At 43.5% G+C, this 16,111-nt stretch overlaps 1 protein-coding gene across 1 annotated transcript in view; it reads left to right on the plus strand.

The window, feature by feature from the left end:
* LOC117460179 (stromal membrane-associated protein 1-like) overlaps positions 1 to 16,111 on the plus strand; it is a 175,684-nt gene that overhangs the window by 121,802 nt on the left and 37,771 nt on the right. The window contains exons 8-9 of the mRNA XM_034101451.1: positions 509 to 569; positions 12,048 to 12,160. Of these exons, the coding sequence (XP_033957342.1) occupies positions 509 to 569; positions 12,048 to 12,160 (174 nt within the window). The remainder of the gene's footprint in view (positions 1 to 508; positions 570 to 12,047; positions 12,161 to 16,111) is intronic.

Raw genomic sequence — 16,111 nt, forward strand, 5'->3', positions numbered from 1 at the left:
TGATTTATATATCTTCCCTTCTGTTTTTCACTCCCTCCTTTTTCTTCCATTTTTTTTCCCTTCATTTTTCTCCAATCATTTTCATTCAATTTAATAACTCCTATTGCTCACTAAATCCATACTTGCCCAGGCGGTATATTACTAATAAATAACTGATAGTTGTAATCACCAAACACTTTTTATTTGTGTAGCCCTTTAAAAAATAAAAAAAAAACTGCCGAATTAAAGTATCATTGTTCAGATTATGATGGTTGGAGCGCAGACTCAAGTGTGACTTTTTGGTTTGCTTGGTTTTCTCTTCTTGTGCACTGATGTTCTTAAGCTGAACAGCCGAGAGTGATTTCTCACACTGACGGGCTCCTCAGCTGCTCAACATATCAGTCGGTGGGGGTACTGGACACCCTTAAACTAAAGCCACATTGACCGGGATCCTACTGTTAGATTTGTGTGTCAGGTTCTTGAGACTATGACCATTTATTTTTAACTTTGTCTTTCTCTTTCCCTGCAGTCAGAGAACCGAGCCAGTCCAAAGGAGAGCGCAGAGCCAGCTGTGGACTTGCTGGGCCTGGGTAAGACATTACCAACCTTCTACCAATGCAAAATATACAGAAATATACTCGGACAATATAATGACTTGTAAAACTGTATTCGCACAACTGCCTCACATGCCAGTTTTTTTTATAAAACGATATATGCTGGATGATATAATAACATTTGTAGTTTGATATTGCAAAAATTGACATTCAAAGGGAAAGGATCAATGTTGTCAGGCTTTATTTTAGTCATGTACAGAGATCTTTTGATGCACTTCAGTTACTTATTATACCATCTGGCAGCTAATACATCAATGGTGGCTTCAGGCCGACATGTCTGACACAACTGTGAGAAGAATACTGTTGGATCCACTAAATAGTCTATTAATGTCCTTCACTATTTAATTAGAATGTATGAGAATTCCAAATAAGAAAAGAAAAATAAATGCTCCTTTTATATCTGAAACACACATGATGGTGTTTCACAACCCGTCATACTCACTCGAGGATAAAAGAAATGTTGCCTTTTTTGAAAAACCAATGCAATGATCAATTTCTGAATCTGGGAACATTTCAATAGTTTAAAGATAAAAAGTAACATTTTAGAGGATCATTGTAGAAAATATGTTGTCAGCTTGGCTTAATTGGAATGGCTTGATAAGACAAGTCTGTCAGCAATTGCCATCTCAAAAGCGTACTGAGTAAAAACCACGCTATAGCACTAGCAAGGTGGTTGGAAGGAGGGAAGAAATTATGCTCAATCGCTTTTTGTGGCGTTCGATCTTAAATCTACAGAAAATAAGGAACAATAAGTAAGAGGGTATTCGTTTTCTGGTGTCTAGACTGAACTTTTAAAGTAGAGAAGACCATGGTTTGTTTTAAGCATACTCCATACAAACTATGCCTTTTAAAATATGCACCATCTGGCTAATGTTAATTTGTAAAGACATTCATCATTGGCATCATATTCTTGTAGCTCTCCAATTCTTACACTGCATGTTTCTACTGAACTCGACTCGCCATTGTTGGTCTTCTATTAGCAAAAGTTGTGGCCTGTACCTAGAATTATTTTGGTACCACCTCAGTCTAGAGTCAGGCTGCGGCCCCACGAGGACTGATTCGGTCGTTTGCGTTACTGTTTAGTGTCATATAGACCGTTCCGCCACACGAGGACGACCGAATATGGCACTAAACGACTGAGGAAACGACAACGGGTCCCAAGGTGGATAGAAATGCATACGCCACTCTCTGGGGGGTCAAACAGCTCCGTGTGTGCGCCCTATACGGACATTTTCAGATCACTGATAGTGATTGCGCAATAGCCCCGCCTCTCCCCACCTCTTCTGCTCACCTCCGCTTACCCCGCGCCAGTGCTGAAGTGTTTCGCCAACAACAACAATGGCGGATCGCAGAGTTGCTATCGTGCTCCGGACGCTATTGACCATGCTACAGTTGTTTGTGCAACATCTACAGCAATAATGATGAGGCAATAGCCCCGCCTCTCCCCACCTCTGCTGCTCACCCCCACGTCAAAGTAAACTGCACCCTGAATTCAGATTATTTATCTTTCTGTCGCGAGTGAACTCTAATCTGACAGGACGGAGACACGCAGCTCTGCTCACCTGCAGCTCCTCCCGCTGCAGAAAAACACACACTTCAAGTCAGATCATCACCCTTAGCTATTTTAATTACCTCTCAAACTCCCTAAACTAGTTATACATATGTTTATTTTTACAGTCGGCCGGGTCACTGATTACTGGATGAGCTGCTGCATGAGACAGACACTGGCGCTGTCCGAAGAGAGGGAGGAAAAAGAGAGGCTCCGTGTATTTTATCATTATATTATATAGAGTCGTTATTCATTTGTTTTAAAGCTCAATAAATAACAAAGAAGACCTTTGACCGGCACTTTTATAATTTTGTCCGGAAGATTTCAACTTTAATACACACTGACTGGCGAAAAACTCTGCCCGGTTCCCTCGGCCCCCACCGCGGAGAATAAACAGAAGGGCAACCATGACAACCATGCTTCTTCGCTGCTTTTGTGGAGGAAGTTACAGCGCCACGTAGAGGCTCCTGCATATGTACTGCAGCTTCTCCAGCGGTTGGAGCTAAACGGAGCGGTCTCATGTGGACAGACACGATCCGGATAATTATTGCATGTGGACGGAAGCCGTTTGCGATTGCGTTTGCGATTGCGTTTGCGTTAATCCTATGCGTTTAGCCATTTTCGTCCTCGTGGGGCCGCAGCCTCAGATCCAGATGAGCTGATAATTAAAGGTGAAGTTATTCTACTGCAGACCACTGACTGGTCAAAAAGAATTGCCACCAGTGTGACACGAATAGCCTTCGAATCAGCCATTTCTTCTGCCACACCATGGGGATCAGTTGAGAATCCCGCCTACTCTAAAGGAGAACGTTCTACAGTGGTTAGTTTAGTCGAGTTGAGCCAAACCCAGCAGTGGAACGTTTGGTGATATTGAACAATCAGGCTATTACTAAAAACACCCTAAACTGAAAAGGACATTGCGTGCTGGTGTTGGTTAACCTTAGTGGGTTAGGGTTAGGGTTAGGGTTAGGGTTAGGGTTAGGGTTACAGAGAAAACACAGCAAGTCATGGTTGGCTCAGGGTTGTAACCATCAATGTGTAGTGGCACCTTATCTCCCAATACAGGTCTATACTTTATCTATTGTTTTATTTAGACTATGCTGAGTTTAAGCTGCACTGACAGTAGAAAAAGAGCCATTGGATGCAACATTGATAACACATTCCCAAGTGTGAAAGCCTTGCTATAAATAACTAATGCTACACACCTTCCAGCCACGTCGAGTGGATGAGATTTCACACATAATCAATAAGTCGAACACGTGGCAGTACGCCTTCAGCACCCACACTTCCCCCCCGTCTATCCATCCATCTCTTCTGCGGTTACATTACTCTGCTGCTATGAAATAACTGCTTTAGTTTCTGTATCAACCATTTTTGTTCATTTAAATTCAATTTAGCAGGCTCTGCTCAAACGAAAGTGTAAAGAATATTGCGAGACCAATTATCTTTCCATCCATGCTCTGTCTGCTTGGTATGCCAAACAATATTAGCTTTTTTTCAAATATTATTAGTAATGCTTTTTTTTTTATACATAAGAAAAACACTTCACACTTGTTTTTTTTTCAGGTGTTGTTGGATAGCTTTGGAGTCTCGCTGTGATAAATGCTTTCTCAAAATAGCTCTCTTCAGGAGCCACTGAATCAATTTCAGAAACGTTTGTAGATGGAGCTGGCTGTTCTTCCTGTCTTCACCTTTACCGTGGTCTTTCCCTGCAGTAATGGTCCTGATGAGCTGAATTAACACTTGTGTTCAGACAGAATAATCAGGATTCTTCCTCAATGTTGTCTAATCTAATCAACTGTCCTTGTGTTGTACCTGTCTTAACCTCTAGTCAAATGTGTCTCTCAGTATTGTTAATTGGGAGAAGGACTACTTATATTAAAGGGACCCGGGATGGGGCATTTTTTTTTTCTGCTTGTTTCCATTCAATAAATGTTTTGTCCGAACCTTTAAAATATGCATGATCAGACGTAACAATTTGTTGCCAAAGGCCTCTGGCATCTGTACTACAGACAGAGACAAATATGGCTGAAGAAAAAGTTAGCTGCATCATTAGCAAATCTGGTTATCTAAAATAAAGAATTAGCATTTTAGCCTCAAGTCAACGTTTTTCAACATGTTTTGGTTAAATGCCTGAAATAAGATCTGTGGTTCACACTAACAACTCTTTGGAGTCAGGCTCACCTGAGCTCTCTGGACATGTCATGGTTTCCCTTCACTGCGTTGTCCCAGAGAAGCAATATTCTGCAGGTTCTGAAAGTTCCCCGTGTTCATAGAACTTCGTGACTTCATCACCCACTCTCGGCCAAGCTTTATTTCAATTTTTGTTCTACAACATAAAATATGTTAGTAACCCCCAGAGGTGTGGACTCGAGTCACATGACTTGGACTCGAGTCAGACTCGAGTCACCAATTTGATGACTTGAGACTCGACTTGACAAAATCACAAAACACTTGCGACTCGACTTGGACTTGAACACCAATGACTCGGGACTTGACTTGGACTTGAGCCTTCTGACTTGAGGTGACTTGATCATTTAATTCAGAGGTCTCCAAGACGCCGATCGCGAGCTGCCGCTAGAAGAGAAGACTCCCGTCGGGGAGAGCAGAAGCTTCAGCCGCTCCTACTCTTGCTGAGAATCCTTGCAGGCAGGTACGGGTCTTTATTTAGCTGGGCCACCAAGCGGCCAATCATATGCGAGGACACACTAGGATCATACCATTATGTGAAAGAAGGGTGGGGGGCACAGCAGGTGTCGGATTTAAAGAGCCTGTGACACCATCCCAACAACTGTTGTGCAATGAAATATTGGGCTACTAGTAATCTCGAACCGTCAGTTTAAAAAAGAAAAAGCGATACCGTTCCGTTAAATATCAATAATTTCGAACATCGCGGGGAAATTCCTTGACTCATTTTGAAGTTTTGGGGGAAGCCGGAAGTGACGTCAATGCGGGAACGCTTCGAGAGCCAAACACGGACAAAGTGTGTTGTCATGCGTAGAAATGGTGAATTACTGAGTTCAGGCACGTTAATAACGTTTTAATGAAGTTGACTACAGTATATTCATATTTGTCAGTGCTTTCATGTCAATCCGGCGACATAAACATAGATGATTGTGGTGAAGATGATGATTACATTAGGATTAAAAATCGGGAGTGAGAGCTGCTGAATTTCCTCCCGTCGGATGTGATATAAAAACATATCGATTATTTTTGTGGTTGTAAACTCAAGTGGACGAAACTACATTTATTAGTGCTTTCATGTCAATTCGGCGAACATATGATACATTAAATGATCGTTTGTTTGAGCCGGTCTGCATTTCCTGATGAGAAAACAAACCGATGCTTTTTGTAGTTGTAGTAGTACACCAACAACATGGATTAAACGTGTGTTTTTTTTACCACAATGTTGGGGAAATTAATGGATAAAATGCACGGATTATTATTATTATTCCCACTCCGATCGGGACACTAGGTCCACCGTTTCCCCGCAGCGAGGCTCCCCCCGTTGACAGTTTACGTGTGCTGGGTGCAGTGGCGGACTGGCCATCGGGACGAATCCCGATGGGCCGGTACCGAAGTGGGCCGGTCGGATAAGTCACCAGCACATCCCCCATAGGCGGCGCGTGAGGCTCAGGTTTGAGAAGGCTAAATAACTTCTTTTACCTGACGCTGCCCGCCTCCGGCGTCTATAGAAAAGAGATGAACTCAGTGTGCGGAGTTTAAATCTCTCAAGTCATATTACAGGATAAAGGAAATACAGTTTAAACTGCCGTATGCAGAGAAGACGCCGACGTGTCGCACTTATCATTCATATTACATCATCAATCAGATCATCGATCATATAATATCATAATATATCATATATTTCCTTATCTGAGTCAGCTTCTCCAGCCTCATCTGGCCGTGCAACACTCACAGTGTCACAGACTGTCTGCAGAAGTATTATTTAACACATTATGTTGACGAAACACTCGAGACAAATGTAATTAAAGTCAGATCCACGCGTGTCTTAGACGTGAACGTGCTCTCAGCTGGAGAGAGAAACCCTGGCTTGATTTACCGAGTTGATAACCAGCGTCGTCGGACCGCTTAGCGAGATCTCGTTTGTTAGTTTGTTGTTAGTTTGTTTGTTACTCAAACATATCCAGGGTCTGTTGAACTGGCTTCGTAGTACAGGGCACAGGTGGCGAGCAGCGCTAATGTCAAAGACACAGACATTATACATTATATTTGTATTTTACCAGGATGCAGTGACACAAATATTTACATATTTACATTTACTATATACAGCACCTGCCGCCCCTGACATCCCCCACTCCCCCCGTTGACAATTTACTAGCGGTACCGAAGTGGGCCGGTCGAGAGTCCCGGGATGATTTTTAGTCCCATTCCACCACTGGCTACATGACCATATGATCGCCCATATTGACGCACCTCATTCTTAAACTTCTAACAGATACAACATAAACCGATCCTTCAGCCTCATGAGCTCTCAGACACGTTCAACATTAACCTGTCATCGCTGTCTGAGCTTGCTGCTGTGTGCGCCGTCGTGCGTTTACATCTGACTGTATATATATAAAGGTTTACATGCAGATGCTGGGATCCTGGACGGTGCAGCTGGAGCGCTGTGCCCGCAATGACGTCACCCATCATTTGGCGGGACTTCAAGAATCCGCGAGAAGATCCAGAAAATTGTCAACATTGAAGGCAGATTAATGGTTATCAAAGTACAAATATCCAAAATCAGTTCAGTAACGGTTTTCAAGGGGACAATATGTACTCAAATTGATGGGTTTGGATGATGGGGGAAAACCGTGTCACAGGCTCTTTAAATGCAAGCGCGTCGGAAAAAGTCAAGAAATGTGAAAACCGAAAAAAGAAGCAGCATCTGGCTGCTTTTCAATGATATTGGAGAAAGCAAAGCTGAGTGCTGGATTTGTAAAATGAAAATAACCTTCAGAGCAGGGTTTTTTTTTTTTGGTAACCACTCAGGATTTATTGCCAGAGGTGGGAGAAGTTCAGATCTTGTACTTGAGTAAAAGTACCAGAGTTTAAGAATACTCGGTTACAATAAAAAGTCCTGCATTCAAAATGCTACTCAAGTAAAAGTACAAAAGTGTTAGCATCAAAATATAGTTAAAGTACCACCTGCAGAGGGATCTAGATGCAGGTGTTCTTTATAGAGACCGCCTCGCTGCACATTATCCCTGGCATAAAGATAGATAGTGGGTCCCTTATAACATGTTGCACAGCGGAAATAAACATTCTGGTCACCTCAACATCAGGGATCTTATCCATTAAACTCCTTCAGAATCAAACCGTCACGGTAGCCTTACCTTACTGATCCCTCTTAAATTAGAAGAAAACACGTTTCTTTACCAGCAGAGAGAAAATGGATTATTAAATTATGAATGTGACTAATAAAGAGCAGTTTGATTATTAAGTAGTATTCTGTTGATCGATGTCATTACATTTGGTGAAAAGTACATAAGGACTTGTTTAAGACTCGTTTTGTCAAAGTTTAGGACTTGGACTTGACTTGAACTTGCCCATCCTGACTTGAGACTTGACTTGGACTTGAGCGCAAAGACTTGAGACTTGACTCGGACTTGAGCGCAAAGACTTGAGACTTGACTTGGACTTGAGCGCAAAGACTTGAGACTTGACTCGGACTTGAGCGCAAAGACTTGAGACTTGACTTGGACTTGAGCGCAAAGACTTGAGACTTGACTCGGACTTGAGCGCAAAGACTTGAGACTTGACTCGGACTTGAGCGCAAAGACTTGAGACTTGACTCGGACTTGAGCGCAAAGACTTGAGACTTGACTTGGACTTGAGCGCAAAGACTTGAGACTTGACTCGGACTTGAGCGCAAAGACTTGAGACTTGACTCGGACTTCAGCGCAAAGACTTGAGACTTGACTCGGACTTGAGCGCAAAGACTTGAGACTTGACTCGGACTTGAGCGCAAAGACTTGAGACTTGACTCGGACTTGCAAAACAATGACTTAGTCCCACCTCTGGCCCACTCGTAAATGCCCGAAGCTTCTACAGTATGTGTCTTAAAAACAATGGTTGCTTCCAAGAGGCAAAATGAGACTACTTAATGTCATCATGCAGAACACGAGTCCCCCTTTAGCTTAGCGGTGGTGACAAGAAGTCAGGTGACTGTGATGTTTATGGCCTGACATCAGCTTTTTACTTCTGCCGATTCCATTTACGCTTCAAAAAACCTTAAACAAACATGAAGTGTGCAATATTATGTCATGTTATGTAACGTCATATAATGTAATTAGAGACTGGGTCTCATGGCAGTTCCTCCTGTCTCTATTACCAAACGTGTTGTTACCAAAGCAAATGTTGAATATTTGTGTCTGTTGTTTTGTATTTGTTGTGCATTTTGATGAAATCATTCTTCAACTCTGAGAAGTATGGCAGCAGCAACATCACTATAGAAACTATTAAAACATGTTCTACCATTTCAATGATTGGGAGATCATTCTCACATGTATTAAAACATATATACACATGCAGTTAAAAAGGTCAAGATGTACCCCTTGTGCAGTGGCCTTAATGTGACAGCCTCCCACTGCTAAATGGATGTGTGTGTAGGCAAAGGGGGTGGGGGTGATTATAAAACACCCCCTACCCTGGACTGTAAGGGTTTCCATGGTGAAGTTGAGAGTGCTCTAAGGAAACAGCTATATCCCCGTAATAAAGGACGGTGGGCTCATTGCCCAAAATGGTAGTGATGATAATGATGGGCTCTTTTCTCCCTGTGGCTCATTTCCATGGCAATGGGTGAATGAGTTTTTGTTGAAGAGGGGGGCATTGAGAATAGAAGGGTATTCAATGCACATGGAACCCTTTTTTCCTCCTTCTCTTTGAAGGAGTCTTTGACTTACACCTGTAATTCTTGTTAACCTCTAATATGCATGATCATACCAGGCTTTGATCTTCTAGCAGCAATTTACAAATGCATTTTCAAAGTAAAAGCCAAGGTCATAAAGGACTTTAAGGTCAAGTTAACTCATGTATTTAAACTGGCCAAATTCAGAAATGTGCCTCAGGATTTGATGGCGGGATGAAGAAGCTCCTTTCCAATTCATTCTTTGAAAACTGGTTCTAATAAGTGTAGAAGTAAGATGAAAATGTAATGGTTTTAAAAAGGATGTCAAATTGTCCTCCCAGCCTTCTAGCACTAAATGCCTTTCCTTTTACTATGCCGTCCCTCTTATGGTGCTCAGTCTTGTTCACACTTTAAACGGGCTAAATTATGGATGTTTCATCGCTGTGGTTATATAAATGACCTCTGCTGCTCGCTGGCTCTTAGCCACACACCCCATTCACTCTTTCTTCCCTTTCACACACTCTCTCTCCTTCCCCCTTCTGCCTCTCCGTCACACTCCTTTTCTCTCTCTGTGTGGTGACTGTACATGATGTGCTGGGGGTGTCCTCGCATGCACCATGGTGAGGCGTCTCTCTCTGGCACTCCCAACCTCCATCCATACAGGGAGGCATTGTCAGGGAATGTTGGCTTCTCTCGTGTCAATTGTTTTATGTGCAGGGTAGTATGATACACTTCCACACGTTGTTAGCAATGAGACTAAACCAGTGGTTTTGGATAAAAGTGGCAGCTCAATGGAATGTAACGTAAAATAAATAACCCCAACTCCTGAAGCTGACATGTGTGTGAGGGAAATGATTGTACGAAATGAGAAGAGTCTGCCTTTAGCTCAGCTGTGTTGACATGAAGTCATACAATTATCAATTTGCCGTTTATTGCACATTAGCTTTTTACTTCTGGCGATTGCATTTATGCTTCAACTAAAATAAAGGTGGTGTTAATATGTGGAGATTATCCTGCTGGACAAAAAGTGTAAGACTCATTAATGTGTGTTTGCCACACATTTGTTTTCTTAAATATTCTAAAATCCATTGGAAAGAAATCCCGCTGGCGTTTAGACTTCAGGGTTGGCCTACAGAAAGACATCATCACTGCACCACTCTATAACTACTGCCACCAGGGGCAGCACTGCACGCACATAACTGATGCTACAGGGTCAGGTGGAGGGTCATAGTTTGATACATAGGGCGACTGACCATGCTGCCGCTTTTAACAAGGTAACAGGATTTAACAAGATGCTGTACTAAATGATGCTATAGTTTAAACTGCATACTAAGATCAGCGCTACCTTTATTTAACCTATGTGTTTGGAAAAAGACAACACACCCAGCAGTAAGGACACTAGTCTTCGTCTTCTAAGGTAACAATAAGGCTCTTACATTGCTGATAAGTAGCTGACTGCAGATAGCTTTGTCTCTCTTCTTCCAGTCGTCACTCTAAGCTAGGTTTTCAGAGGGATTTTGATTGGTCTTCTCATCTTTGAAAAGGAAAATAAAAGCTACAAAGTATTTATTGACTTTTAAAAGTGATGTATATTCAGGTCTTCTAATACAAAAGATAGTTAATATGGCAATCAGTTAAATCAACAAATTCCTATAATATAATATTTAATTGTAAAATGGCTATGGTATCAGAACTTCAGGTACATTTGACATGACATTATATCACTGGTCATATTTTCTATGGTCCATCCATGGTCACTTGAGACATTTAACACAATTTCTTTCTCTATAGCAAGAATGTTGGTATGTAAGAATGGCAACATGGAAAGTTGTTAATAATGATATTAATCATTTGTTTGGTTTGAGTAAACAATGGAAGTGAGCCAGCAGAGACAATAGACCTACAAAAAATAAATAAAATATGGAACAGATACAAATAATGGTGGTAGCTGCATTACATTTTGTGCACCAGGAATCCATGTCAGTGGGTCGCGATGCGCAGCAGGGCCCTGGAACTGGCACACCTACATGGAAAGTAGACATTAGTTATTCAGTCAGACAACTCACATGTTTCTTAATATGTGTATTAGAAGCAGCATATAGTTTGAGTTTGGCGTCTTAGCTCGGGCCTCATCACTCCACAGATTTACAAAGAACATTGAGTGATGACTAGATAACTATCCCCCGAGCCTACAGGTGGAAGCTGGGGGGGGGGGGGGGGGGGGCAGGCGAGCAGCAGCAACATGAAACACAGCAGCAGGAACATGAACATAGCAATAGCAAGTGAACACAGCAGCAGCAGCAGCAGCATAGCGAGGCAGAGGCAGAAAGACCTGGCAGCTTAAATAGAGCGGCATGTTTAGGAGAATGTGTTGGTTTGTTGTAAGAGGGACGAGGTGCGTCACGTGTTAATGTATTATTGGTGCTCGAGTTGAGTTGCTCGCAGGCTTCGCCCCATTTATTATTAATTACACCTGGCCTGGGCTCTCTGTGCTACAACTTTCATCTCAAAATGCCTGTTGTTTTACCTAATTGTGCCTTTTTAGAGTTGTAGAATATCAGACTCCCCAAGCTTACATTTAATTAAAGCACCCAAAAATAAACCAGCTCTGTGACACAGTATCAAATATATTTGTAATTAAACACCATTTTTTTTCAAGGGCAAATTAAAAGCTGAAATGAATTCATTTCCCGGGTAAAGGTCGGTAGTGAAGGAGTTCAATCATCATAATTGTCTTGAGGATGCTCCAATTAACAAGCATAGTAATTGAAAATTAAGAAATGCTTAATTCCATAGGCATGTAGAGGTCAGATTGTCAGTGTCTTCACTTTTACTGGGTTTCTGTCTTTATTTATGTCCCATTAATATATCTAATGGTTCAGTACAAGTCATATTGTTTTGATTGCAACAAAGTCTGTTAATGTTGGATTAATGTTCTAAATGTGGTTGAATGTACTGTATAGTACCTCATCACCAGTAAAAAAACAGGTTTACAGTCGATGGTGAGCTTCTTGGGAACAGATTATTAATCTGTTTCTATCCCTGTCAGATCCTCCAGAGGGTGGTGGGAATGGCTCGGGTGGTGCTTCACCAATCAACAAGGACCTGGACATCTTTGGACCAATGGTGTCCAACCCTCTCCCCTCCAACAACACGCAGCAGGTAACAAACACCCACACACACACACACACACACACACACACACACACACACACACACACACACACACACACACACACACACACACACACACACACACACACACACACACACACACACACACACACAAAGGCATATCCTTTCTACGTGGATACACACACTCTCTGGGGATCAGATCACTTTCATAGACCCTCATTTATAGAAATCATTTCACCAATTTCCCTCAAGACAGAAAGAGAGATGTATTGTGTATTTAATAAGGGAGTAACGGTTCACAGAAGTCATGGTTCGGTTCGTACCTCGGTTTGGGGGTCACGGTTCGGTACGGGTTCGGTACAACAAGAAAAAGCAACAAAAAAGTCCCAAATGCATAATTCCGGGTTTGTTATTATTTTTGAACGGTAGTGCAAGTTTCAGTTTAAAAATAAGGAACTCTAACATTTTGAATAATTAACTGTAAAAAACAAACCACAAACAGTACCACACACACTCAGATGCCCAGATTATCTATAATGGCTGATGTCAAACAAACATTTTCAATAAGCTGTAAAACTAAAAAGAATGTCTTGAAAATATTACATCATAAATAATAAGAAATTGTTTCTAGAGCGCATAGCCGTTGAAATATATATGCCAATAGCTTCCGTTATTTATTCGGCTTTCATGTCTATTGGCTTCTTAAAAACAGTGGGGATCAGCTGTTGAACAGCTTTTGTCTTTTGCCGGGCTCTGGTGATTGGCAAATCTGGGTGATGCCTTCTGATATGATTTAGCATGTTTGGCGTGTGTTACCATTAGCATACCGCACCGCAGTCGAACAACGCCGACACACCGTCCTCGTCCGTTCAACCACTCGCACTCCATCGTTATTGTAGTCCACAGGGAAGCCGAAATGTTCCCACACAGCTGATTTAAAAGAAGCAGGTGGGTTCTAGCTCCTGTGTGTTATCTGAACTCACCATACTAACTTTTCTTCTTCTTGTATTTTGTTCGTTTTGTTGTTGTGTTTCTTCTTGTTCTTCATTTGTTGTTTAAGGGGCGGCTGGCAAACAGATTTTAGGCGCAATACCGCCCCCTGGATTATATAGTGTAATGGATACTGCCCTGAATGACAGACTTTTTTCCCACTCGTAAAAAAAATGGGGCGTATTCGTCGTGTGACTGCATGTGCCGAACCGTGACGTCCGAACCGTGACGTCCGAACCGTGATGGTACGGGACGAATATGTTAGGGGTGTAATACCGTTACACCCCTAGTATTTAATGTATTTAACTAAATGTGTTTGATACTTCTTTAACGTAACCATTCCAATAAATATAACCCAAATGAATAAACTGGTTTGGGAAATGTTAGTATTTAGTGCCTCTACTGCAAGCGGCAAACTCAGGGGCAGAGCCGGGAGGCCAATAAGGAAGTGCCTCAAACTGCAGTTCATCTAGTGGCCAGTAGGAGCAGTCTGCAGAAGGGAGCACTTTCCATAGACTCCCATGTTAAAATGCCCAACTTTACAGCAGAAATAAACATGTTTACATTGCAATTTAGCCTCCCTGTCCCCAATATGGGGTGGAAGACTAAAGCCGTCTAACTGTAAAGCCCTCGACCTGAACAAACTCCTTAGGTTCTTGGGAACAAAGGAGGGGTTCGGTCTGAGTGTCGCGCCGCTTCGGTCACCCCGAATCAAAAGGCAAATCGTGTGCACCGACAGAGCGGTCAGCTCGCACACTCTCTTGGCCAAAGTTAAGGCAAGCAGCAAAGCTGTTTTCCATGATAGGGCCTTCAGGGAGGAGAGCTCCAGAGGCTCAAATGGTTCTGTGAGCAGAGCCTTGAGCACCAACGGCAGATCCCATTGCGAGGTGGAGACATGCACCACTGGGCGCTGTCTCCTGACCCCCTGCAAAAACCGCGCCATAAGCGGTTGGCTAACGGTTGGTATGGGACTGCTCTTCTTCCAATTGACCGTAAACCCCCAACTTGGTTAGGTGTAAGATCAATTGGGCTGTGTGGAACATCTGCCCATTCCCTGGAGATGGTCATTGAGATAAAATAAAACCCTCATGCTATGGCCACGAAGCGGCTGAAGCGCTGTGGCCACACATTTGCTGAACGTGCGTGGGGACAGGGAGTAGGCGAACGGTAGTCTGTTGTACTCGTAGGCTATCCTCTGGAAGGCAAACCGCAAATACTTCCTGTGTGTTGTGGCCCTCTCCTCCGCCAAACCTTCCATGAAAGGAATATTGGCTTATGGGGAACCGACATTGATTTTCTGCGGAGGTCCTTGAACGCACCGTGGCCACCCTCACGCCTTCATATTAACGCTGTGTTTCACATTAACGGTGAAATGCATTAATTGGAGCTATTATACCAGGCGAGGTGTGTTTTCTGATAACAACACGCCGGCTATAGCGTCTTTGAACCTGCACAGTGCTTTGACAGCACTTTGACAGCACTTAATGTGGTTTATTCCATTCACGTGCGCGCGCCCACCTGCTGCTTCCTTTACTGGAGTTACAGCGGGGCGGCGAGTGTGGGACAGTGTTCTGTCCTCTGAGGATGAGCAAGAAGCAGCATACGACCAAGCTGCGACTTCTCCTCATCCACTTGACCAAGGAAAACGATCCAAAGAGCCCTTCCGTAGACACGGGGACTCCCAGGAGATCATCACGGTCTTTTTTTGGAAAGTGCCACGTGGCGTGATCCCACTGTGGCCAGGGACATCACACGGCAAGCAGCGGCGGCCACACCGTGGACTAGGATATTAATTTGGCCGATGCTGCGGCCATATAATCGCTCTGATCCGGTGAGGTGGGGGCATCTTGCGGAAGAGCAATCAGCGAGACGCCCAATACACCGTGTTATTTGCAGCCGCCCTGTCACGCGGCAGCGGGGCAGAAGTTCTCCGCCCGTGCCTGCTGCCTGTGGGAGCAGATGGGCTGCCAGGCTCTCATCAAGGGGGGTGAGATATCTGGCAGATATCTGGCAACGGGGGCAAAATGAAGGCTGGCTGCGCTGGGCGGACCGGGCCGCAGAACCCCTGGCGGAGGCGGCTCACCGGTTTTGGTGGCAGTGGTGGGGGGAGCGGTAGCCCTACACGCTCCGCCGCCATAGTCATCACCAGGGGGAAGTCCTGGCGGACAGACCTGGGTGGTGGACTTCCAAGGACGCCGGACCCGGAAGTGCCCGCCAAGGAGAAGTCCTCGTCATCCTCCTCCCCGGCAAATAGAGCCATCCGCCCCGCTGGTACGGCGAACGTGAATGGCAACGCCTCGGCCATATCCTGGTCCCACGAAACACTCGAAGCAGAAGTGGTGGGGATCGGCGCCCACTATTAAGCCAGGGCACGAAGGACAGGCCCGGGTCTCTAGAAGCGGCGACTCCATGAAGGTATGATAACTTCTTTCTTCTTCTTTCAAACGTTTTACTTTTCTCTGTCAGGTGTTGTCCTGCTCGCTGAAGAAAAGGATGACAGTCAGGAGGCGTAGTCGCCTTATATACTAGAATAGAATAGAATAGAATTCCTTTATTGTCAACGCACCAGGTACAACGAAAAAAAAGCAATCCTCGCAGTGCCTTTCCACATACAACGAATAAATATATTATCTATATAAACATATACACATTAAACATACTCACACATCCATACATCCCCGCACATTATTTAAATACAGTTTACAATATAAAAAAACAACACAGGGATGATATTTTGCATCTCTGATGTCGATCAGTTCATAAGTTAATACAACTATTAAAAAGTAGTGCAGTTGGAAGTTGTAACTGTTCAGTTCAGCGTTTGACGGTGTTCAGTTCTCGTATGGCTCTGGGGTAGAAACAGTTTTTCAGTCGGTTTGTCCTTGATTGAATTGACCTGTAGCGTCTACCGGAGGGCAGAAGAGCAAACAGGAAGTGTCCAGGGTGTGAAGAGTCTGCAATTATTTTGCCTGCTCTGTTGAGGCAACG

The sequence above is a fragment of the Pseudochaenichthys georgianus genome, chromosome 15 (genome assembly GCF_902827115.2).
Source record: "Pseudochaenichthys georgianus chromosome 15, fPseGeo1.2, whole genome shotgun sequence".
NCBI classification, from domain to species: Eukaryota; Metazoa; Chordata; class Actinopteri; order Perciformes; family Channichthyidae; genus Pseudochaenichthys; species Pseudochaenichthys georgianus.